The sequence below is a fragment of the Arvicola amphibius genome, chromosome 12 (assembly GCF_903992535.2).
Source record: "Arvicola amphibius chromosome 12, mArvAmp1.2, whole genome shotgun sequence".
NCBI classification, from domain to species: Eukaryota; Metazoa; Chordata; class Mammalia; order Rodentia; family Cricetidae; genus Arvicola; species Arvicola amphibius.
In genome coordinates this window covers 33,308,321-33,332,100 of record NC_052058.2, presented here as the reverse complement: position 1 = coordinate 33,332,100, position 23,780 = coordinate 33,308,321, and the positions used below count along the sequence as shown (strand labels likewise).

The following is a 23,780-nucleotide window of genomic DNA, read 5'->3' as shown; positions in this document are numbered from 1 at the left end:
GTGCAAATATCAGGTCCCTTTAGAGAGGCAGCCAGTTGGAGTGACATTATTCCCCATGTCAAAAGAAGGACACAGGAGGCAGCGGACCGGTGAGGCTCATTATCGGGCGATGCACACGCAGATGCAAGAGAAAGATTCAGCCTTCCAGCGAGGACCCAAGATAGCCACACATGCCTTGGACGAGAAAGAGCAGTCCTGCAGACAGCAGGGTGTTTTGTGCAGCACTGCACACATGCAGAGAGGCGCTCAGAAAATATCTGTTGCTAATCTGGTTAGAGAAGATGAGAAGGAAAATCTAAGAGAAAAGCACAGATATTTAGTTGTTTTTCTAACCAACTGCCTGGATCCTCACTTCTTAGCCTCCTGCCCCACACCCACATCAACAAGTTAGTTTCATTCCATGCTCCCATCTCTGCTCCCCTTTCCCCTAATGCCTGTTTCTCTTAAAAATCAACTCTGGAATACCCCAATAACTACAAACTCACAAATGCCAGACAGTGTGTATCTCAGCCTGAGGTTTGCTATGAAGGGATATTATTTGCAGTCTTGAAAGCCAGCTACAGGATCTGTATAAAACTGCATTCATGTGAGCATATGCATGCTTGTGTATAAAAAATTATTTTGTCAAGATTATAAAACAACTTAGAAATTGTAAAGTACTTGAGCAAAATTTTGGTTTAAAAATGTAATAGACTTGGTTAAATGTACATAAATTATGTTTTCTTTTAAACATAGAGAAGGAACAGTGGGTAGTTATAACAAAAAAGCAAGAAAAGCCATGCACTGCCCAGTTGCTTGCAGGCAAAGAGCACAGCTGCCTGTGGGTGCAGAGCACATCTGTCTGTGGGTGCAGAGCACATCTATCTGTGGGTGCAGAGCACAGCTGCCTGCGGGTGCAGAGCACATCTGTCTGTGGGTGCAGAGCACATCTGTCTGCGGGTGCAGAGCACATCTGTCTGTGGGTGCAGAGCACATCTGTCTGTGGGTGCAGAGCACAGCTGCCTACGGGTGCAGATCACAGCTGCCTGCAGGTGCAGAGCACATCTGTCTGTGGGTGCAGAGCACAGCTGCCTGCGGGTGCAGAGCACAGCTGTCTGTGGGTGCAGAGCACATCTATCTGTGGGTGCAGAGCACATCTGCCTGCGGGTACAGAGCACAGCTGTCTGCGGGTGCAGAGCACAGCTGTCTGTGGGTGCAGAGCACATCTATCTGTGGGTGCAGAGCACATCTATCTGTGGGTGCAGAGCACAGCTGCCTGCGGGTACAGAGCACAGAAGCCTGCGGGTGCAGGGAACAACTGTCTGGCGGTGCAGAGCACAGCTGTCTGTGGGTGCATAGCACAGCTGCCTGAATGTCAAAAGCTCCATCTTCACCATCATCTCCCTCCACACTTTCAAGGGATACCTTTATCTTTGGTGTGAGACTTAGCCAAAGAGAAAGTGATCTGCTCCCACACCAAAAACAGAGATGTTGGACATCTATGATCATGCCCAAGCATAATGAGACTGGCTATGACTGTCACCTTATGGCCAAACTTTACCAAGTAGCCTTGTATAAAAATGTAGCCCCAGCCAAGCCCTCCTCTTCCATAGGTATCAACCCACATCTTCCATGACAATGTCTAATTTCCGGATGTAGGATAGAGATGGGAATGAGGAAGGTTAAGTGAAATCTAAACACACTGAGCTTGCTGGAGTGCTGGCAGCCATCTGCTGTGAAGATGGAGCAACCTGGCAGAGAGTAGGTTCTGGCAGATGACTGAGAATTTCAATCGATACGGTTTGTTCTTTAACAAGAAATTGCCCAAGAAAAAGTAGGAATCCAGAACAGTGCTGAGTCCCTACTGTGTGCTAGGCCCTGTGCTGTCTTATTTCTCCTCCTGGCTTGCACAGTGGCCTCGGAATCCTGGGGCTACTTTACAGCTGGGCAGCCCTCAACTAAGGGAAGACAGCTCTCTAGGCACACACACGGAAAAGTGGTAATGCTGGCTCTAAACGACATGCTCCACAGGTTTGTGCCTTTTGTCCCAAACTGCAGAACACTGGACCCAGAGAGGCTACAAATCAAAGGCCAGTTTTGCTGGGACAGCCAACTATGACCTGCAGATATTCCTAAGGAGCCCATAGATAACTGCCATCCCACTCTGGAATACTAATTAGAACCCTACTGCCAAGGTGGGGACCCTTCTTTAGAGTTTCTGCCTATACGCTACACTTTTCTTTCTTTGGAAACAGTTGCTATGAGTGCATAAATGGCAGCTAAGCTCTGTCCTGTGGAGGAGTGCCCCCCACCGCTTTGTGTCCTGATTTCAGAGTGAAGAAAATTCTTGAATGGAAGGAGAAAATGAAGCAAGAGTAAAACCAGGAAATGAGGGGAGGAAGAATGTTGTCATTCCCAGGACCACCATGGTGTAAAGGGGTGCAAAGGGGTGTGTGGACCCAAAGGGGCTTGCAGCTAGTTATTCATAGCCACAGAAACCTAAGAAGCGGGGGGGGGGCAGTAACCATAGCAACTGTCTCAGACGCCTCATTAGAATGTTCAGAACCTAAAAGACTCTAAGTGACCCTCAAAAGGGAACACCCTTCAAGAATGACAGGTTTTGGACATATGGTGTAGCCTTACAAGTAAGCCAAATTTAATCTGATTCAGGAAATAAAAAATAAATGACTCTCTTGTCTAAAAAAAAACCCACACCTTGCCAAGAAACTGTTGGCATGTAATTGCTGCTAGGTGAGAGAAAGGCAGTTGTCTTTAATGGAACAAAACTTAGTGTATTGGTCACAATCCAGGGCAGGCCGCACACCCAGGTATAGTCAGCCAACACAAACTGGGGGAAGGGTGGTTTGTTTGGTTTTTAAGAGATGAGGAATAAAGTTGGGTTGGTTAGGGTAGTTGGGGAGAATCTGGGAGGAGTTGAGGGAGGGGAATATATGATCATAATAAACTGCATTAAATTTTCAAAGAATAAATAAAAGCATTGTTTTCTAAAAACATGAATAACAATAAGATCAGGACGTGCAAGTGAAAAATATGAGAAGGTAAATAAGGGAGCCTTGTCTGACCAACAAGGGTGTGGTGGCAAATGGTGCCTCATGCAGGAGCAAGTTGAGCATCCTGGAAACATTCAGGTAAGAGCAGGCAGCCCTTGCTGCAGGAAGCTACAGCGCGCTCTCATGTGGAGTATGAGGTTAGACTTGACCATTTTTATATGCAATCCACTATGCTGTGCTACCATGAATGAAGCACTGATGGCCTCTGCTAATCAAAAGTTAAAAATGCTCTTATGTAATATTAACTATATTGAGTTAAAGCTATATGGTAAATCTAGGTCTAACTAGACTTGCACTTAAATCCAGAAATATTTTTAATCCAGTTATCAATGATCCCTTTTTTAAACTTTCTGGTAATAAAACTTGCAGACATCTGGGGCTGGTGAGATGGTTCAGCAGGTAAAGGGGCTTGCTGCCAAATATGATGACCTGAATTTGAGTGTAAGGAAAGGGATAACTCTCCCGAGTGGTCTTGTGACTTCTACACATGCTCTAAAGTTCTTATATTCATCACACATGCACACACACACACACACACACACACACACACAAATATATATATATATACATATATATACAATTATGTTTTTAAAGCCTTTAGAAGTCTAAACAAGTGGCCTTGTGCCTATGGGAAAGGAGAAGTCCCACATAAGCTTACTAATGGTTGGCCTTGGGTAAATCTCTAAGTTGTTCCCTTATCACTTCATCAAGCACATCGTATAATGCCCTTGATTCCATTGTAATTTTTAAAAAAAACTGTAACCGTAACATTGTAAGGAACACACATGAATCATCAGATGATGAGATGAATAGCATGGATGGAAGTGCTTTCCCATGCATGCTGTTTCTATGTTGCAAAGCAGTTGGGTTCTGTTTGGCTTGCACAGCAATCTTTAAACATTTGTATCTGGATACCTTGAGGTATTAAGCCTGGGTCCTATTTGCCACAATTCTCCCAGAGCCCAGCTGTATTTTCCTGCCTTCTGCTTCTCTCACTATCCATCTGAGAGAAGTTCTAGGACACACACACACACACACACACACTCTCCACAGATACAAGAATCCTCACATGCTGGAACCCCCATATAAATGTAGTACAAGCTTGTGTATCATCTACAGACCTCCTATTGAAATACTAGCTCATTTCTAGATTATTTATAATAACTAATACAATGAAAATACTTTATAAATAGTTGTTATACTATATTGCTTAGAAAAGAATCAGCAAAACATCTGTACATGAGCAGTACAGGTGCATTTTCTAACCTTTTCAATCTAGGGCTGGTCAGACACACAAATGAAGAAGCTATAGACACACAAATGAAGAAGCAGAGGGTTGAGTACCTCATGCCACCTTTCAGTCTCTGTGAGTCTATTCTCATCATTCTGCCACAATGACCCCAAAAAGAGAGTCACTGAATCCCAACAGCTTCATATCGTTTCAAACACAAAATATTATTCCCGGTTGTTCCCTGTTTATGTCCATGCATGCTTACAAATGCCTAGCAGCTGAAACACAGCCTGCCTCCGTCTAAGCTTCTTCTCCTTCTCCCTCCCGTCTCTGCTGCCTAATAAGGTTCGAGGTGTATGTACGTAATAAATAGTCTTCCAACTGAATTGTAAAGTATTTTTCATGGGAACAGGAATTAAAACTACAAATGCTTAAGGGTAGATAGGCACTGAACTACATACTGAATAAAAACAGTCGCTGAAATGAATGTGTCAGCCTGGCTTTGGAGATGGAACTATGTTTCCAGGTAGTATTGATAAGAAAGGTGTATGTCATCAATAGAAACAAGCACATGCAGAAAGTGTTCCTTTTGCACCCCAGCAGCTAAAGAGGCCATGGGACTGTAGGATACACACTGTGTGCTGGCAGGAAACACAAGCAACTAAAGAGGCCGTGTGGGTACAGAATACACACTGCGCATGGGAGGAAATGCAAGGCCTGCCATTAGCAGCCTCGAGGACATACTGGGGATGATTGTCATCTGGGTTGAGTTTGCTCTTCCCCAAAGTTCCCAGGTTGTAGAAGCTCCCATCCCAGGCTTCTATAGTTTCTTATTCCCCTCAAACTCCCGGAACAGTGCTGGGCACAATAATCCTCTCTAGAGTTGGTGACTGCTTAATTGTAATCAGCTGGCAATGCAGCGCACACAGCTTACAAAATACCTGCTAATATGGTAAATCTTACCTTCCCAGTCTCCTGATATCACACACAGAATAGCAGTTTTGTCTCATATCCTTTTCCAAAGAGGTAGCCACTGCTGGTGCCTCTGGTTCTTGATGGAGCTGGCACAAGTGAGAATGGGATTCCATAGGGCGCATCGGGGACCTGGCCCAAGGCCCCTGTCTGTGTTGGTCTCCTTTCGCCTCTCTGACAGCCTTGTAGGAAGACTCTTGTGTGGAACCCAGGCCTTCCTCTATGTCCAGGGAGGCAATGTCCCTCCAGCTGTCCTCTTGATCTAGGCTGGGGCTCTGCTCTGATTCAGTACACGTTGCCATGGTGAATCTTTGGTCTCCTGATAGTTCAGGGGTCTATTAAAGAAATGTGAAGGGTTACCAACACTCACACACCAAAGAAACTCTAAAATACGTTTAAGAAGTAAAAAGTTTGGGGCTTAGCCGGTTGTTGGTAGCACGCGTTTTTTAATCTCAGCACTTGGGAGGCAGAGGCAGGCGGATCTCTGAGTTTGAGGCCAGCCTGGTCTACAAAGTGAGTTCCGGGACAGCCAGGGCTACACAAAGAAATCCTGTCTCGAAAAGCAAACAAAACAAAACAAAAACAAAAACAACAAAAAGTTTTGGCTAAAGAAATGTCACAGTGACTAACAGCATTTGCTAGGCTTGCAGAGGACCAGAACTCAGGTCTCAGCGTCCACATTAAACAGGTAACAATGACCGTAACTCCAGATCCAGGGGATCTGATGACCTTCTCTGACCTATGTAGGCACCTGCACTCATGTGCACGTATCCACAGGCAGACATATCCACATACACATAACTTTTAAATTAAAATATTTTTTAAATAAATCAGAAGTTTTTCTGGATGCTTTTAGGTCTGAGCTATAGAGACAGAAACAAACACAGAAAATCCCAGAAATCAGCACCTAAATCTGCAATCATCCCAAGCCCAGATGCTAACACGCCAGCAAAGGAACAACAGCCAGAGCAATCTGTCTCCACTAGAGCCCAGCTATCCTACCACAGCAGGCCCTGTGTATAGCTGAAGCACAAGAAAAAGACCTTAAAACTAACTATGTGAAGACGACGGAGGGCCTTAACTAACGGCCTTAAAGAAGAAATGAATAAATCCCTTAAAGAAAGCCAAGAAAACGCAAACAAACAATGGAAGTAAATAAATAAAACTGTTCGAGACCTTAAATGGAAACATAATCAAAAAAAGGAAATTCAAACTAGGGGAATTCTGGAAATGAAAAATTTAGGAATTTGAACAGGAACCTCGAGGCAAGCTTCACCAACAGAATACAGGAAATTGAAGAAAGAATCTCAGGCATTGAAGATGCAATGGAAGAAAGAGACATGTTGGTCAAAGAAAATGTTAAATATAAAACACTCCTGACACCAAACATCCAGGAAATCTGGGACACTATGAAGATACAGAGGAAGGAAAAGAAACCCAGATCAAAGGCCCAAAAATATTTTCAACAAAATCTTAGAAGAAAAACTTCCTAAGCTAAAGAAGGAGGTGCCCATAAAGGTACCTGAAGCATACAGAACATCAAGCAGACAGGACCAGAAAACAAAGTTTCCTCAATGCATAATAAAATAGTAAAGACATAGAACAAAGAAGAATATTAAAAAGCTACAAGGAGAACACAGCAAGTACCACATAAAGACAGACCTGTTAGAACTACCCAACTTCTCAATGGAGACTCTAAAGCCAGAAGAGCCTGGACAGATGTGCTGCAGACTCTAAGAGACCACAGATGCCAGCCCAAGCTAACATACCCAGCAAAGCTTTCAATCTCCATAGATAGAGGAAAATGAGATATTCCATGATAAAGTCAAATTTAAACACTATCTAGAAACCCAGCCCTACAGAGCATGCTAGAAAGACACTCCAACCTAAGGATATTAAATACACCCATGAAAACACAGGGAATAATCTCAGACCAGCAAAATCAAAATAAGGAAAACACATACACAATACAGGCCAACAACAACAGCAAGACAGCAGGAATCAACAGTCATTAGCCCTTCATATATCTCATACCAATGGTCTCAATTCCCCCAATAAAAAGACACAGACTAACAGAATGAATGTGAAAACAGGATTCTTTCTGCTGTATCCACAAAAGACATCTCAACATCAAGGGCAGACATTACCTGAGGGTAAAGGACTATAAAAATATATTCCAAGCAAATGGACCTAAGAAGCAAATAGTGTAGTCATTTTAATATCTAACAAAATAGATTTCAAATAAAAAATAATCAAAAGAGATAGGGAAGAACATTACATACTCATCAGAGGAAAAATCCAACTAGATGACATTCAATTCTTTTTGTTTGGTTGTTTGGTTTTTGTTTGTTTGCTTGCTTTTCCAGACAGGGTTTTTTGTGTAACTCCCCTGACTGTCCTGGAATTTGCTTTGTAGGTCAGGCTGGCCTCAGATTTACAGAGATCCACCTGCCTCTGTCTCCAAAGTACTGGGATTAAAGGTGTGCATCACCACTGTCTGGCAACATTTTAACTCTTAACATCTCTGCCCCAAACAGCAAGAGCACCTGTATTTGTAAAATAAATACTACTACAGCTTAAATCACATATTGACCCTCAAACACTGAGAGTAGGAGACTTCAATACCCCATTCTCACCAATGGATCAGTCATTCAGACATAATCTAAACAAAGAAATATCAGAGCTAACAATATTATAAACCAAATGTACCTGACAGATATTTCCAGAACTTTTCACTCAAACACAAAAGAATAAATATGCCTTCTATACTGTACCTCAGGGAACTTTGTCCAAAACTGATCATGTACTTGTCTCAATAAAGTCTCAATAAATACAAGGAAAGTGAAAAAGCTCCCTGCAGTCTGTCAAACCACCTTGGGTAAAAACTAGATATCAGGCACAACAGAAAGATCACAAATTCAGGGAAACTAAACAACTCTCTACTGAATGAAAAAAGTAGGCCAAAATAGAAATAAAGTAATTAAAGACTTTCTAGAATTCAATTAAAATGAACGCACAGCATACTCAAACTTATGAAACACAATGAAAGCAGTGCTAAGAGGAAAGTTCATAACACTAAGTGCCTACATTTAAAAAAAAACTGGAGAGATCCCATACTAGTGACTTAACAGCACAACTGAAAAGTTCTAGAACAAAAAGAAGCAAACTCAACCAGGAGGAGCAGACACCAGGAAATAATAAAAAGCAGGGCTCAAATCAATAAAATTGGGGGGGGGGAGAATAATGCAAAAAATCAATGAAATAAAGAGTTGGTTCTTTGAAAACATCAAGAAGATAGACAAACCCTATCCAAACTAACTAAAGGATGGAGAAAGAATATCCAAATTAACAAAATCAGAAATGAAAAGGGAGACATAACAACCGACACCAAGGAAATCCAGAGAATCATAAGGGCATATTTTAAAAACCTATATTCCACCAAATTGGAAAATCTAAAAGAAATAGATAATTTTCTCAATAGGTATTACTTACTAAAGTTAAACCAAGATCAGATAAACAATTTGAATAGACCTATAACCCCTAAGAAAACAGAAGCAGTCATTAATCTCTCCTTCCCAACCCCCAAGCAAGAAAAGAGCAAAGACCAGGGCCAGATGGTTTTGGCACAGAATTCTACCAGACTTTCAAATAGTTACCACCAAACTCCTTAAATTGTTCCATAAAATAGAAACAGAAGAGACATTATACAGTTCATTTTATGGGGCCATAATTTCCCTGATCCCCAAAACCACATAAATCTCAATGAAGTAAGAGAATTACAGATCAATTTCCCTTCTGAGCATAGATGCAAAATACTCAATAAAATACTTGCAAACAAAATCTAAGAACACATCAAAAAGATCATCCACCATGATGAAGTAGGCTTCATCCCAGAGAAGGAAGGATGGTTCAATGTAATCCATCATATAAACAAAATGAAAGGAAAGAAAAAAAAACACATGATCATCTCATTAGCTACAGAAAAGGAGTTTGGCAAAAATCCAATACTCTCCATGATAAAGTCCTAGAGATAAGAGATACAAGGGACATATGTAAACATAATATAGGCAATTTAGAGCAAGCCTATAGCCAAGATTAAATTAAATGGAAAGTCAAAGCAATTCCACTAAAATCAGAGACAAGACAAGACTGTACACTCTCTTCATACCTATTCAATATAGCACTTGAAGTCTTAACTAAAACCATAATCCCACTGAAGAAGATCAAAGGGATACAAATTTAAAAAGAAGTCAAAGTATCTTTATTTGCAGATGATATGATAGTATACATAAGTGCGTCTAAAAATTCTACCAGGGAACTACTACACCTGATAAACACTTTCAGCAAAGTGGCTAGATACAAGTTTAACTTTAAAAGCTGGTAGCCCTTTTATATACAAATGACAAACACTGTAGAAGAAATAAAGAACGGTTGGGTAACGTTGGTACACGCCTTTTATCTCAGCACTCAGGAGGCAAAGGACAGTGGATCTCTGTGAGTATGAGCCCAGCCTGGTCTACAGAGCTAGTTCCAGGAAAGCCAAGGCTACACAAATAACCCTGTTTCACAAAAAACCAATAATAGGGGAAAAAAGGAGGGGGTAGAAACATCAGGGAAACAATATCTTTCATTATAGCCTCAAATAATATAAAATATCTTGGGTAACTCTAAGCAAGCGAGTGAAAGACTTGAATGGTTTAAAATTTCCAATCTTTGAAGAAAGAAATATAAGACAATGTGAAAAGATGGAAAAATCTCCCATGCTCATGGATCAGCAGGATTAACATAGTAAAAATGGCCATCCTACCAAAAGCAATCTTCAGATTCAAACACAATTTTTCATAGACCTTGAAAGAATGATTCTCAACTTCATATGGAAAAACAAAATATCCAGGACAGCTAAAACAATCCTGAACAGTAAAAGAACTGCTTGATGCCCCACCATTTCTGCCTTCAAGTTGTACCACAGTGCTATAGAAATGAAAACTGCATGGTATTGGCAAAAAAGCAGACACGTTGATCAAAGGAATTGAATTGAAGACCCACACATAAATCCACACACATACGAACATCTAAATTTTGATAAAGAAGCCAGAATTACACACTGGAAAAAAAGAAAGCATCTTCAACAAATAGTGTTGAGCCTACTATATGTCTGCATATAGAAGAATGCAAATAGATCCATATTTATCATCCTGTGCCAAACTCAAATCCAAAGGGATCAAAGACCTCAATATAAAACCAGACACACTGAACCTGATAGTAGAGAAAGTAGGGAATAGCATTGAATGCATTGGCACAGGAGACAACTTTCCCAACAGAATACCAATAGCACAAACACTAAGACAAACAAATGATAAATGGGACCTCAAGTGAAACTGAAAACTTCTGTATGGCAAAGGACACTGCCCAGAGGACAAACAGGAAACCTACAGATTGGGGGGAAAAAACCTTTTATCAACTCTACTTCTGAAAGAAGACTAATATTCAAATGCATAAAGAACTAGATGTCAGCAGACCACTAGGAAGAGAAACAAGCAGCAGTGTGGTGGACCAGATTTCCCAATGAAATGGATCTAAGAAACAAGCTGGTGTTGCTATCCTAATATCTAACAAAATAGACTTCAAACTAAAACTAGTCAAAGGAGATGAAGAAGTTCATTTCATAGTCATCACAGGAAAAATCCATCAAGGTGAAGTCTCAGTTCTGAATTCTGAACATTTATCCCCCAAATACAAGGGCATCCACATTTGTGTAAAAAAAATTACTAAAGTTTAAAAGTTTAAATCACACATCAAACCCTGTATATTAATAGTGGGAGACTATGAGACTGAGTGAGGTAGCCTAGACCCAGAAAGACAAATATAATATGTAGTCACTCATAAGTGGCTTTAAGACATAAAACCAAGAATAACCAAAGTACAGTCCACAACCCCAGAGAACCTAGACAACAAAGAAGACCCTAAGAGATAAATACATGAATCCACATAAGACAGAGAGAAAGACAAGAACTCCTGAGTAAATTGGGAGAATGGGGGAGAGGGAAGAAAAGAAGGAACGTGGGGGAAAATGTATAGCTCAGTTTAAAACAATGAAGTATAAAAAAAGAAAAAAAAGAACTAGATGCCAAAACAAAAAAAAATAATTAAAAAGTGGGGAACAAATATAAAAACAGAATCCTTAATAGAGGAATCTCAAATGGCTTCAAACAAATTAAGAAATGCTTAACATCCTTAGCCATCAGGGAAATGCAAATCAAAGCAACTCTGAGATTCCATCTTACACCTGTCAGAATGGCTAAGATCAGAAACTCAAGTGACAGTTCATGCTGTTGAGGATGTAGAGCAAGGGGAACACTCCCCCAATGCTAGTGGGAGTGCAAATTTATACAGCTACTATAGAAACTAATATGGTGTTTCCTCAGAGAGTTGGGACTCAGTTTACCTCAAAACCAGCTAATACCACTCTTACACATATGCCCAAAGGATGCTCCCTCCTACCACAAGGATATTTGCTCAGTCTTGTTCATTGAAGTTTTATTTACAACAGCCAAAAACTGGAAATAATCTAGATATACCTCAACAGAAGAATAGATGAAAAATGTGGTATATTTAAAGCTCAGCTTTAAAAAAAATCATGAAATTTGCAGGTAAATGGAACTAGGAAAAAAAAATCATCCTGAGTGAAGTAATCCAGACCCAGAAAGATAAATATGGTATATATTCATTTATGAGGGGCTATTACCAGTTTACCAATTAAGTAAATGATAATCAAGCTACGATCAGAAGATCTAGAGAGGTTATGTAAAAAGGAGGGGTTGGCGGGGCGGGGGAAATACAGGGATCTCCCAGCAAGGAAAAAATAGAATGTATTTTATGGGTGGACTGGAGGAGTGGGGAATCAGGTTTGGCGGGAAATGGAGTGGAGAGAGAATGAGGGGAGAGATGGCTGGAATTGGGAGGGGTAGCATTTGTGGAGTTGGAAACTTAGTGCAGAGGAAACTTTGTGTTGGGAGCAGTGAGACCCCAGATCCTGAATTTCTTTTAATCCCCTGATCTGAGTGCCTACAGCTGCTCTGGGCATGAGACCTTCAGGAGTTTCTGATGGCAGGAGAGTGGCTTCTGGTGGATTTGGCTGGGGCGTGCTATATCTATATAATCTGCCCCTGAACACAATAAAGGGGGCATTCTTGGGGAATTCAAGGATGACCCGTGTCGCTGTCTCTCTGTCTGTGTGTGTCTGTGTATTTTAACCTCCTGCCCCTTGCCTGAAGCTCAGTAACTGGGTGCCAGCGCACCGAACACGGACACGGGGGCGCAGTGCGCGGCAACTTAGTACAACTTCATAAATGAACATGCTGGTCTTTGATATCTCTTTTGAACCATTTTTATTAGTTTTAACATCTGCCTAGTTCCCTATCTGACTGGGTTATACATGTATGAATATTTAAAAACATATGGAAATTAGGATTTTATATTTTCCTGAAAATTAGGTCAGCATTCTCACCCTACAACCAACGGCCTTCCATCATAGATCACAATGCTGAACTCCTAGCCCCGGTCTCATTGAACAGAGAAAGCTTCATATCCACACCAAGGATCCTCCCTTTGGTGAGCCTTTGAGATAGCATATGACCCCACCAAAAAAAGGAACACCCCAAAGATGCACACTTGAATTATAAATCATAACCAGTCCCTTGCTGGTAGACTGTGCCTATTATAAAGGGTATAATGATAATCAAAATCTGAAGTGGATGAGATTTTAAAACATAAAGAGACAGAGCAGTTTCCACTCCTGGGAGGGCCCCTGAGTCTCCCCTTCAAGCTCTTGCTCTCACTCCCTCCCAGACAGCCTCCCGCCCTCACTCCTTAAAGTTTCCTGTGATCTTGATCACATGCCTTTTGTTATCCTGACTCCTCCCTCCACTGTCAGTTTCCCTTTGTCTCTGCATCCCTAACGTCACTCCCTCGCAAAGAAGGTCCCCAGCTTCCTCCTGCACTCCTCTCAGCTTCTGCCTCTGTTACTCTACACAATGCAAGTTCTTTCCAGTTCCCAGTGAATCCACCACAGCCCTCACGGCTGCCAAGCCTCTGGCCCTATGAATGCCAGCAGGGTGGCTGCAGATGCCAATGCTCATGACCTTTCTCAGCATCAGTTCTGTTTCCTATAGATGAGCTTCCATCTTTCTCGAGCCCCCAGCACCATTCTCCCATTTTCCCTCTTCATAGCAAAAACAACACACTAATTAAGAGTCCTCCCTCACCCACACAGGTCTTACTGGTCAACCTCTATCTCAACCCCATTTGTCCTTCACTTACCAGGCATCCACCTCTTTGCTCTACTTTATGGCAAACTCTGAGTGGAATATCTCCAGCAACTTACCTTTCCTGAATCCCAAGAGCATATATCTGCCCTTTTCCCTCTCCAGTAACAACCTCCAAACTGGTACATCCTGCTTAGTGGAAGTGCTTCGCTCAGACCCTTACGAGATGCCCACTGCTGCCTGGTTCAGTCTCTTCTCATGCCCCTCGCTCAGCCTCAGTTCTCTGTAACAGACCTCTCAGTACTGGGTTCTTCATGCTCCAGGGAGGGGAGGGGCTCAGCCATTCCATGCCTTTATGTAAGTCTATGTACTCATGTTTTATAATCTGGACCTCATACTTGTTCTTCACAAACAGCTGCTTGATAAATTTCCTTACTGCAGCCCCAAAAGCATCTCCATTATTTTCTGTGGTACCAGGAACTATTGCTTTTCCTTCATGCTCCAGGGAAAGCAGCTGGTGGCTCATTACCATAATTTCCCACCACCCAGCAGCTGCATTCAACTTAAGGGAGATGCTTCAGTAAAGCTAGGGTTCATCCTTACCACCATTGCATACTCTAATGTGTATCTATTCTGGACAGGTGCCAGAGGCCACCTCAGCTCCAGAGCTCCCTGTGGCATCAGCTGAGGGCCCTGTTACGTATGTACACTGACCTCCTCCTCTGCTGAGGACAGCTTCCTGACCCACACAGGTGATGCTCCAGTGGCCAGGCCTACGGGGTCCCTGTCCTCCAATCTCTGTCAAAGAGCCAATTTCCCAGAGACCAAGCAAGGAGTCCCCAACAGTTGACAGATCATTTCATATGTCAACTTGACTAAGTCAGGGTACCCAGATATTTTTTTTCGAGACAGGGTTTCCCCATAGTTTCTAGAGCCTGTCCTGGAACTAGCTCTTGTAGACCAGGCTGGCCTCGTACTCAGAGATCCGTCTGCCTCTGCCTCCCGAGTGCTGGGATTAAAGGCATGCGCCACCACTGCCCAGCCCCAGATATCATTTTTAAACACCATAACTGATATCACTATAAATGTATTTTGGGGTGTGGTTAACAAATTAGAAGCTTTTGAGCAAAGATTACACTCTCTGGGCTGTGGAGAACCTTATCCAATCAGCAGAAGTCTTGGGGAGTAAAGAGTCGCTTTCGCCCAGAAGGAATTTCACCTCCAGACTATCACCCCACTCACACCACAAAGCTCACCACATAGAACCTGTGTCCACCCATGTGCTGCCACCTGCTCCAGCTGCTCTGTCCCACCTGCTCCCCTCTGTGCCACCATCTAAGCATCCCAGGTCTCCAGCATGCTGGTTGGCCTTGTAAAGTTTATACTAGCCAGCCCCAGAATTATATAAGTTAATTTCTTATAATAAGTTTCTTATCTGTCTGTCTGTCCGCCCATCCATCCATCCATCCATCCACCCATCCATTTACCCAACCATCCATCCATCTATCCACCCATCCATTCACCCACCCACCCATCCATCCACCCACCCACCCACCCATCCATCCATCCATCCATCCATCCATCCACCCACCCACCCACCCATCCATCCATCCATCCATCCATCCATTATCTCTCTCTTTGTTCCATTTCTCTGGAGAACCAGACTGATATACACATATAGGTAAAGCCCCCACATTTCTGTGGTCCCACTGGCTCTGACCTATGCATCAGTCATACTTGTCTGATTCAGGCTTTAGGTGGGTGGGTATGCATTTTATTCCTCAGTGTGGAAACGCCTACAGGAAATTCTTTTCCCTTCGTTCTGTGCTCAGATGACACAGCCTAGAACTTTCATAACCAAAGCCTAACCTTTTTTTTTCCCTACACATCTCTAAGAAGGCCCCGATGATGGGAGCAATGGGAACAGGGAAGAAAATGGATGCACTAAGGTTTGAGGGGCAGAAGCTTTCCTACCCCCAGTGGAAAGGGCTGGTGTTGTCCCCTCCCCATCCCCAAAAGTAGTGATGACCATTTCAGGACCACCGGGTCGAAAGTGAGTGAGGAGAGACAAGGACCCATATCTTACCTGCCATCCCTGTTCCATCTCAGGCAGTGTCCCAGGATGGGGTCGGCAGAGAAGCAGCGTCACTTCCTCTGGAGCCCCACGCAATAAATGGAGCACATCCTACAAGAAACCCAGTCACAGTCATCTCTGGGGTTGCCTCACTGGGGCTTTGACTTTGTGCTATTCACTACTCCCAGGAAACCTCCTCCCCTGGCAGCGTTGACCTACGGCTTGGCTCCAGAGGACTTGTGAAAACACCATTGTAAGCTTAACTCCCCAAATACCCAGGATCCAGGAGCCACAAACAGCAACTTGGGACCTCACAGCAGCAATACACAGAGGAATTCAGGAATCTCCTCATAATGAGGCTGAGGCCCAAGGGCTGCTCCCCTGTGGAATTGCATGACTTCATCTCCTCTGAGGATTCTTGCTTTCTCTCAAGACCCTGCCTGCTTCCTTCTACACTGTCCAGGGGTAGTCTTTCCAAAGTGCTCTCTCCTGCTGAGCCACCTCCCTCCTCACCCCAACCACACAGATCACAGAGCCTGCATGTGCGTGCCGTTGCCTTTCAAACTGCCCTTTCCCACCTGCTCATCTTTGTAACACAGCCTAAGCCTCTACAATTCTGAACCTGTGCTTGAGGTGTCCTCTCGCTGCCAGAGTACACGGTGCTAACATGGTTTCCATTGCCCGTCTCCACCAGGATCTTTCAACCTCCCTGCCTTCTCCACATTTGGGGCTGGATAATTCTTTGTGGGGACCCGGGTCCTGTGTGTCAAAGGGTGTATAGCAGCATCTTTAGTCTCTCTACCCGCCAGATGACAGCGGCACATATCAGTTGTGACAACCACAATTGTCTCAGGATTCACCAAATGTCCCACAAGAGACAACACCCGTCCCTCTCTCTTTTTCCCTCCCTCCCCTTCCTTTCCTCTTTCTTTCCATCTCAGCTGCCACATGGAGAGAAGCTTCTTTTTTCCCCTCACTCTCCATCATTAAGTTTGCTTCACCAGAGATCTATAGCCAGAGGAACTAAACGATCATTGACTAAAAACCCCTGAAACTATGAGACAAACCAAGTTTCCCTTTGTAACATCAGCCTCCTCAGGCATTGTGTCTCCATGGCACAAAACTCACAGCCCTTCTTCCCGGAACCTGGATATGCCTACAAAAGCCTGGGCTTTTCCTTCATGATTCATCATCAGTAGAGTCCGCGGTTTTCCTGACACAAAGCTGTCTCCTCACCACCACCCCCATATCTACAGTCTTCAGGAACTGAAGTTCCCCAGTAGTGACTTGGATCACACAGACATTTGAAGAGAAGGACTTGTCATCTAAACTCATGTGGTTCCAGGGAATGCACAGCACCCCATCTCACTCAAGCTTTGAATACCCTGCTTATGTGGGCAGCATGAAGCATCCACATGGGCTTGGCTGGAGGGAGGGACATGGAAGAGAGGGGGGTTGGTGTGTTCCTGGCTTCCTCTGTTGGGTCATCACAGGATGACTACATCCGCCAGTGAAGGTTTCATACAGTGCCAGTGAACCCTTGCTACCTATTCTTTCTCTAAGGTTGAGTAGTTGAGCCTTCTCATGCCCTGAGGCAGGAAAGGTAGAGAGCTATACTCCACATTACTACACTCACCTCTAACTTCCCAATCACACGCTCACACCATTGTTAAAGTCTCTTCAATGACAATCTGGTGTAGGAGGTCCTTCTGTTTGTGTGTTACTTTCATTGGTTAATAATTTAAAAAAACTGCCTTGGCCTTTTGATAGGACAGAACTTAGATAGGCGGAGTAGACAGAACTGAATACTGGGAGAAAAGGCAGAGTCAGAGAAGCCATGGATCCTCCGCCAGAGATGGACGCTGGTTAGAATCTTTGGTAAGCTACTGCCACATGGCAATACACAGATTAATGGAGATGGGTTAAACTAATATGTAAGAGTTAGTCAATAAGAGTTAGAGCTAATGGCCAAGCAGTGTTGTAATTAATACAGTTTCTATGTGGTTATTTCGGGTTTAAGCTAGCCAGGCGGTTGGGACAAACAAGCCGCCCTCTGCCCTGCAACAACAGTCCTTTGCCAATACTCCAACTAACACAGACATTTCCTTGGGACTTTGTACTACAAGTCTTCCTCTTTCTCTCTCTTCCCCACCCACCCTCACTAACATATTATTTTTATTTTTAATTATGTCTACACCTGTGTGCTTCTGTATGAGCATGCACGTGTGAATGCAGGTGCCTGCAGAGATCAAATAAAAAAATAAAGGATCAGATCCTTTGGAGCAGTAGTTAGAGGACTTTGTGGGCTGCTGGACACAGGTGCTGAGAACCAAACTCAGGCCCCCTGCAAAGTAGTATGTGCTCCTACCCACTGAGCCATCTCTCCAGCCCTTCATATTTTTTATCACAGGTGGGACAGTCTATGCCACACAATACATGCGAAGCTATAAATTCAGTGCACAAATCTCAAGGAGACTGGAAAGGGACCCTCTTTAGTTCCTCCAGCTTCATCTCGCCCCCTAGAATGTACACAGATTGACCATTAGCCAGCACATAAGCCAGGTTTCAAGTTCAGGTTCACTGAGGAGCCTACTGAAAAGCAATGCTTACTTAAGGTCATATATTTTAAAACGGATATAGAAAATAAGTATGGGCATATCAGGTTGATTGCTTTCTGTAGGCACCAAGCATAGGTTCAAGTGCCCAAAGGATTCTCTGTGGGGATGGCCCTCAAAGAAACATGACTTATATCAGCTTGCATCCAGATCTGTGCTCCCTACCCCCAGCTCCCTCCCATCCAGATCTGTGCTCCCCACCCCCAGCTCCCTCCCATACAGATCTGTGCTCCCCACCCCCAGCTCCCTCCCATACAGATCTGTGCTCCCCACCCCCAGCTCCCTCCCATACAGATCTGTGCTCTCCACCCCCAGCTCCCATACAGATCTGTGTTCCCCACCCCCAGGTCTCTGAGTACCTGGAAGGCAAGGCCCTCTATGGCCTTCCCGTTCACTGCCAGGATGATGTCACCAGCTGCAATGGCTCCATGTTCTTCAGCTGGCTGCCCAGGAAAGAGCCTCTTAATCCTAACAAGGTTGCTCTTGAGATGGCTGCCGTTTCCTTTCTCCATCTGCACGAAACTGAATCCCAAACCACTGCTGTTCTTCTTTAGTTTGACTTCAAACGTAGGACCTGTAACAGAGGGATTCGTGAAAATAGACCCTTTGGTGGGTGACAGCTAGCTGGCCTTGACCTGTGAGTCATCGTGGAGATGATGACTTTTATCTTGCGGAGAAGTTGTTCATGCGCTAACTTTGATGATGAAGTCCATTACACACATGACAGATCTGTGCTGCCCACAGATAGAATCTACATTGTAAATGCAAACCATAAAGGGCCTTTCAAAGCTTTCAAGTAGCTACATGCTTTTATCTATTTATTTTTATTTTATTTATTTATTTGGTTTTCTGAAACAGGGTTTCTCTATATAGCTCTGCTGTTCTGGAAGTAGCTCTTGTAGGCCAGGCTCAAACTCACAGAGACCTGTCTGCCTCTGCCTCCCAAGTGCTGAGATTAAACATGTGTGTCACCACCTCCCAATTGCTACATGCTTTTAAAAATGAAAAAAAAAGTAAAATAATATATGTTGCATTTAACTCAATACAGGTGTTCCTCGATTTACAAAGGGATTACTCCTGGTAAATCTATGAGAAAGACTGTGTTGAGAATGCACTGAATGAACCTAGCCTGTCCAGCATCCTAGTATAGCAACACCGCTGCTGCAGTTTCCCTGGCAACAGTGGTTCTAAGCCACATCTTATCACCACACCCCAGCATCATAATGAGAGACCCAAGTTCCAAACATGGTATCTTCTGAAGATGTGTGACTTTCACACCCTCGTCACGCTATCTTAGAGACTGTCTACATATCTAAATGACTACCACATCAGTATGCAATCAACACAAAAGATGACTGAGGTCATCTTCATTCTTCTTGCAGACTAAATCTTTGAACTCTAGTTCACTGCATTTGGATTGCCACAATCCCAATGTTTTTATTTAATATTTTTATTTTTACTTTTTTAGGCTTTCCTTGTTACTTTTATAAATTCTTTTTTCTTTTTAAAAATTGTTTTTATTGAGCTATACATTTTCCTCTGCTCCTCTCCCTTTCTCTCCCCTCCCCTTCAACCCTCTCCCATGGTCCCCATGCTCCCAATTTACTCAGGCGATCTTGTCTTTTTCTATTTCCCACGTACATTAGATCCAAGTATGTCTCTCTTAGGGTCCTCTTTGCTGTCTAGGTTATCTGGGATTGTGAATTGTAGGCTGTTTTTTCTTTGCTTTATGTCTAAAAGCCACTTATGAGTGAGTACATATGATAGTTGTCTTTCTGAGTCTGGCTTACCTCACTCAATTGGTATTTTCTAGATACATTCATTTGTCTGCAAATTTCAATTGTCATTATTTTTTTCTGCTGTGTAGTACTCTATAGTGGTGGCTCCCTTTTACCTGCTACTGTGGAGATTGTTGCCTCAGACCTGCTCTGGCTGAGGTTGCTGGATCAAGCCTGTTCCCACAGATATCTCTGGCTTGGGCCCAGACCCACAGAGGTCTCTGGCTCAGGCCTGCCCCCGTGGAGGTTGCTAGTTCAGGCCTGTTCCCACAGATGTCCCTGGCTTGGGCCTGCTCCCATGGAGGCTTGGGCCCAGTCCACAGAGGCCTCTGGCTCGGATCTGCTCCCTCAGAGGTTCCTGACTCACACCAGGTCCCAGTAATATTAATGTTTTTAAATGTTCAACAGTCAGTCACACATGACAGGTGTTTGCCATACTAAGTCTTTAAATATGAACAACTAAATTTATATGTAAGGATGGAGCTTTAGACATATGCTGTCTGCTTATAGCATCCAGGAAAGCTTGCATTACATATACATCGAGATGTGGGATCTTAATCCTGTTTATTTATATGCAACATGAAATCTTATGTAAACAGATCAGAGGGACCATGACAGTCAACTCTGAAGAACGTTCTCCCTGCCACTTAGTTTGGCCATGTACACTGACCATAAGACCAGTCTCTTCTGGTCTGCAGAGATGGACACAGCCTTGGGCATCTTGGGAGTCTAGTAACCAAAGGGGGCCTCCGGGCTTCTCCTGGCTTGTCTTCACTAGTTGAGAAGGTAAGCAGTGAACAGAGTGGCAGAGCCTTGGCTTGCGCATTTTCACTGGAGCAAGAAAGGAAATAACTGAAGCAGAGAGTGAGGTCTGCGGCGTGAGCGCGTCTGCCATTGCCAGACTGGCTTCAGCCGCTCTGTCTTTAGCTCATTGTCTGAAGTTTCCATTTGGAGTGAGCGCATGGAGGAGTCTAGGGGAGCCTTGATTTAAGGATGACATCATCACCATGCATCCAACCTGCCTCACAGTTCCTATAGCACGGCCACAGCAACCCCTACAGAAGGAGTGGGATATGGTAAGCTCCAACCCGTGGTGTTCTGTGGAAACAGGCCTTTCCCAGCAGGAAACAAAAACACATGGACATGCAGAGAGGCGGCCCAGCAAGAGATGCAGTGTGCCCCTCTAGCTTGCCACAGCTCTGACTTTTTAAAGGATGCTACAAACAGGGCTAGCTTCCTGATTGCCAGTCCCAGGAGGTCTCTGTTGCAAGTGCCTGGCTGGAAAATTCCTGACCTTTTCACCTCTGTTTCATCCCTAAATATTTGTGTACAGACATGAATATTTGTGTACAGACATGAATATTTGTGTACAGACATGAATATTTAGGATGGTGATCAGGAAACTGCACAAGGCTTGGGAGCAGAATTATTGGTGGTAGTCACATGGGCACAACGTATTTTTGTTTTTCAAAGAACATTCCCACCGGTTCAGACAATGATCATGAGCCACACTGCTGTCATTTTTTTTTAACCCAGAGGAAGCCTCCCTAGCTTTCCCCTTTGACCTGACAATTCTACAGCAGTACATGATGATGACAATAGCAACACTCAATTCTCTCTCCTCTTACCATCTGTCACTGAGACACAGCTTGCAGGCCTGCCAGACCGGGCTGTTACCAGGGAAACAGCCATGTGCACATCTCCCATCCTGTCTTCAGCAGGAGGACTCGGGAGTGCAATCCTAGAGCTTCTCCTCTCTAAGACCAGTCGTGCCACCTAGAAAGATGAGTGGACAGACTCAATTGGCATGTCACATGGCAACCACAGAGGCTTCTTCATTTTTTGCTGCTTTCACTAAGCTGCTCTATTTGCTTCTCAAATCTAGCCTTGCCCTTCATGGGGTACAGATTGGCAGATGCAACAATAACCAGACAAGTGCCGCTGTTGGAGGTGATGTGTGTACCTCGGTGTAGGCACACTCGGTGGCAAGTTTGCCTCCTCTGCCCCTAGGTTGCTCTCCCCGCCCTCCTCAATCTGCTTAAAGTATTCCTCCCTTTGTCTATGGTCCTTTGGACCTTGGAGTCATCCCCCATTAGCATCTCAAGGGCCACACTTGGGGTCATCCAGCTCTCGCCCTTCTGCCTCCAGTTCCTTTGGTTTTAAGGTTTATGAGTTCTCCAGCATAAGTAACTCCCTTGGAACCTCTCCGTTCCCCCTCCACTGCCAGGGACACTGCAGCAAGCTCTAACCTGGCTTGCTGACCCATTTTCATTTCTTTGGTCCACTCTCAGCATGGCTATGAGTGAACTGGTCTAAGAAACAAAACTGAACTTGCAATGACCAGTTAAAAGTCCCCAGTATCTCCCATTATCTGAATCCCAAACCACAGGATGGTCTCCCAGGCCCATGCTGATCGGCCCTCCTCTATTTTTCCTGGTTTGATTTCTTATCCTTTTCCCCACGGCATCCCATGCTCTCATTACCCAAAATGGTTCAAACGCAGTGGCTGGACATCACCAGGAAGCTTATTAGAAGTGCCAAGCTTCCATCTGGGGCACTTGACCCTGATGCCATCATTCTGCTGCCATTGTCATTCAGCACCAGGCCCAAGACCCCACAGGGGCAACTCCTACTTGTCATTGTGCAGGCACCCAGACATGTTTTCTCTAACCATGTACATAAGGAGGGCCCAATAAACAGACGGTGCTAATTAATTATGAGCCCTTCTGAAGATATGAGGCTAGACTTCAGCTGTACCTGGCAGTCGAGTAGAAGGCAACTGAAATCTTTTCTCTCTTCGTTAACTCCTCTATCACCAGGAGAAAGCCATAGAAATAAGTGGCTCTGAATACCCGAACAAATAAAGGGCTCCCATGTGAGTCAGACCACAGAGCCCCGTGACAATCCTGGAACTCTGTGTGGGCATCACACAGACGCCAGGGTGCACTGAGGACCACTAGTTCCCAGTATCCTTAATCTCCACCTCAGTGCAGTGAACAGAAACCCAGTACTACCCAACTCAGGTCCTGGTGGGTACAAGTACATGCAGGGTGACAGACAAGGACATGATCAGGGAGACACGGGTCACTGTAGGCAAAGTATACAAGAGTCAGGGCCTGACTGCAGGTGCTTGCCCTGGTCAATGGGCTTGGCACAGGCAGGGGTACAGCCAGAGCCAGCCGCCAGGAGCCTGTGTTCTGCCTCCGTTCTGTTCTGCTGTCTGAGGCCCAAATCAAAGCAAGCAACTATACGCTTTCCAAATCTATTTAAAGGGTGTGAGGTTTTCTACTTTAGAACATCTGTCTGCCACCTCCTGGCTTTCACATTCTCATAGAAAAATGGTGTTGAGATGAAGAGTGAGAAAGGAGGAAAAGGAGACTAAAAAAGTCTGTTCTGTTTCTCGGCTGCCTCGCTCCTACCTGGAAGCAACTGCTGGGAAGCTCCGGAAGTAAGGAAAGGTCCCCAGGAATGATGTACTCACCTGCCCAGGACCCTTGAGACACTGCACAGCCTGCCTGTGAGTGAGGCCACATAGACTCACTCCATCCACCTGCAGGAGCCGGTCACCTGGAAAAGGAGGGCTGGTCATGTGCCCTGTCCCCCAGGGATGCTAGAAGAACTCTCTGTAAGACTCCTGCCTATGGGGTAGGAAGCAGAGCCGCCAAGTGGCCCTGGACTCAGCAGGAGCCTGCATGAGCCTGAGCATCAGCTGCCTCTCTGGACTGCTGTGCCCCTGGGCCTGTTCCTGAGGCATACAACAGAGCAAGGACTTGAAAGCCTGTCTATTATTGGCTCT

At 44.3% G+C, this 23,780-nt stretch overlaps 1 protein-coding gene across 1 annotated transcript; it reads right to left on the bottom strand.

Moving 5' to 3' along the window:
* Positions 1-246: 246 nt before the first annotated feature.
* Frmpd2 (FERM and PDZ domain containing 2) lies at positions 247-23,573 on the bottom strand. Its single transcript, XM_038350040.1, has 6 exons — positions 23,466-23,573; positions 21,613-21,760; positions 18,566-18,780; positions 15,604-15,702; positions 5,245-5,588; positions 247-295 (listed from the first exon to the last, which is right to left on the bottom strand). Exons 1-6 carry the CDS (start codon positions 23,571-23,573, stop codon positions 247-249), a joined length of 963 nt encoding a protein of 320 aa, XP_038205968.1.
* Positions 23,574-23,780: the final 207 nt, after the last annotated feature.

Coding starts and splice junctions, on each gene's coding strand:
- Frmpd2 (XM_038350040.1), bottom strand. CDS start 23,573: ATGACCAGCCCTCCTTTTCCAGGTGACCGGCTCCTGCAGGTGGATGGA. Junction 21,761..23,465: donor GTCTCAAGGGTCCTGGGCAG/GTGAGTACATCA, acceptor TCATCTTTCTAG/GTGGCACGACTGGTCTTAGA. Junction 18,781..21,612: donor CTGTGTCTCAGTGACAGATG/GTAAGAGGAGAG, acceptor CCTCTGTTACAG/GTCCTACGTTTGAAGTCAAA.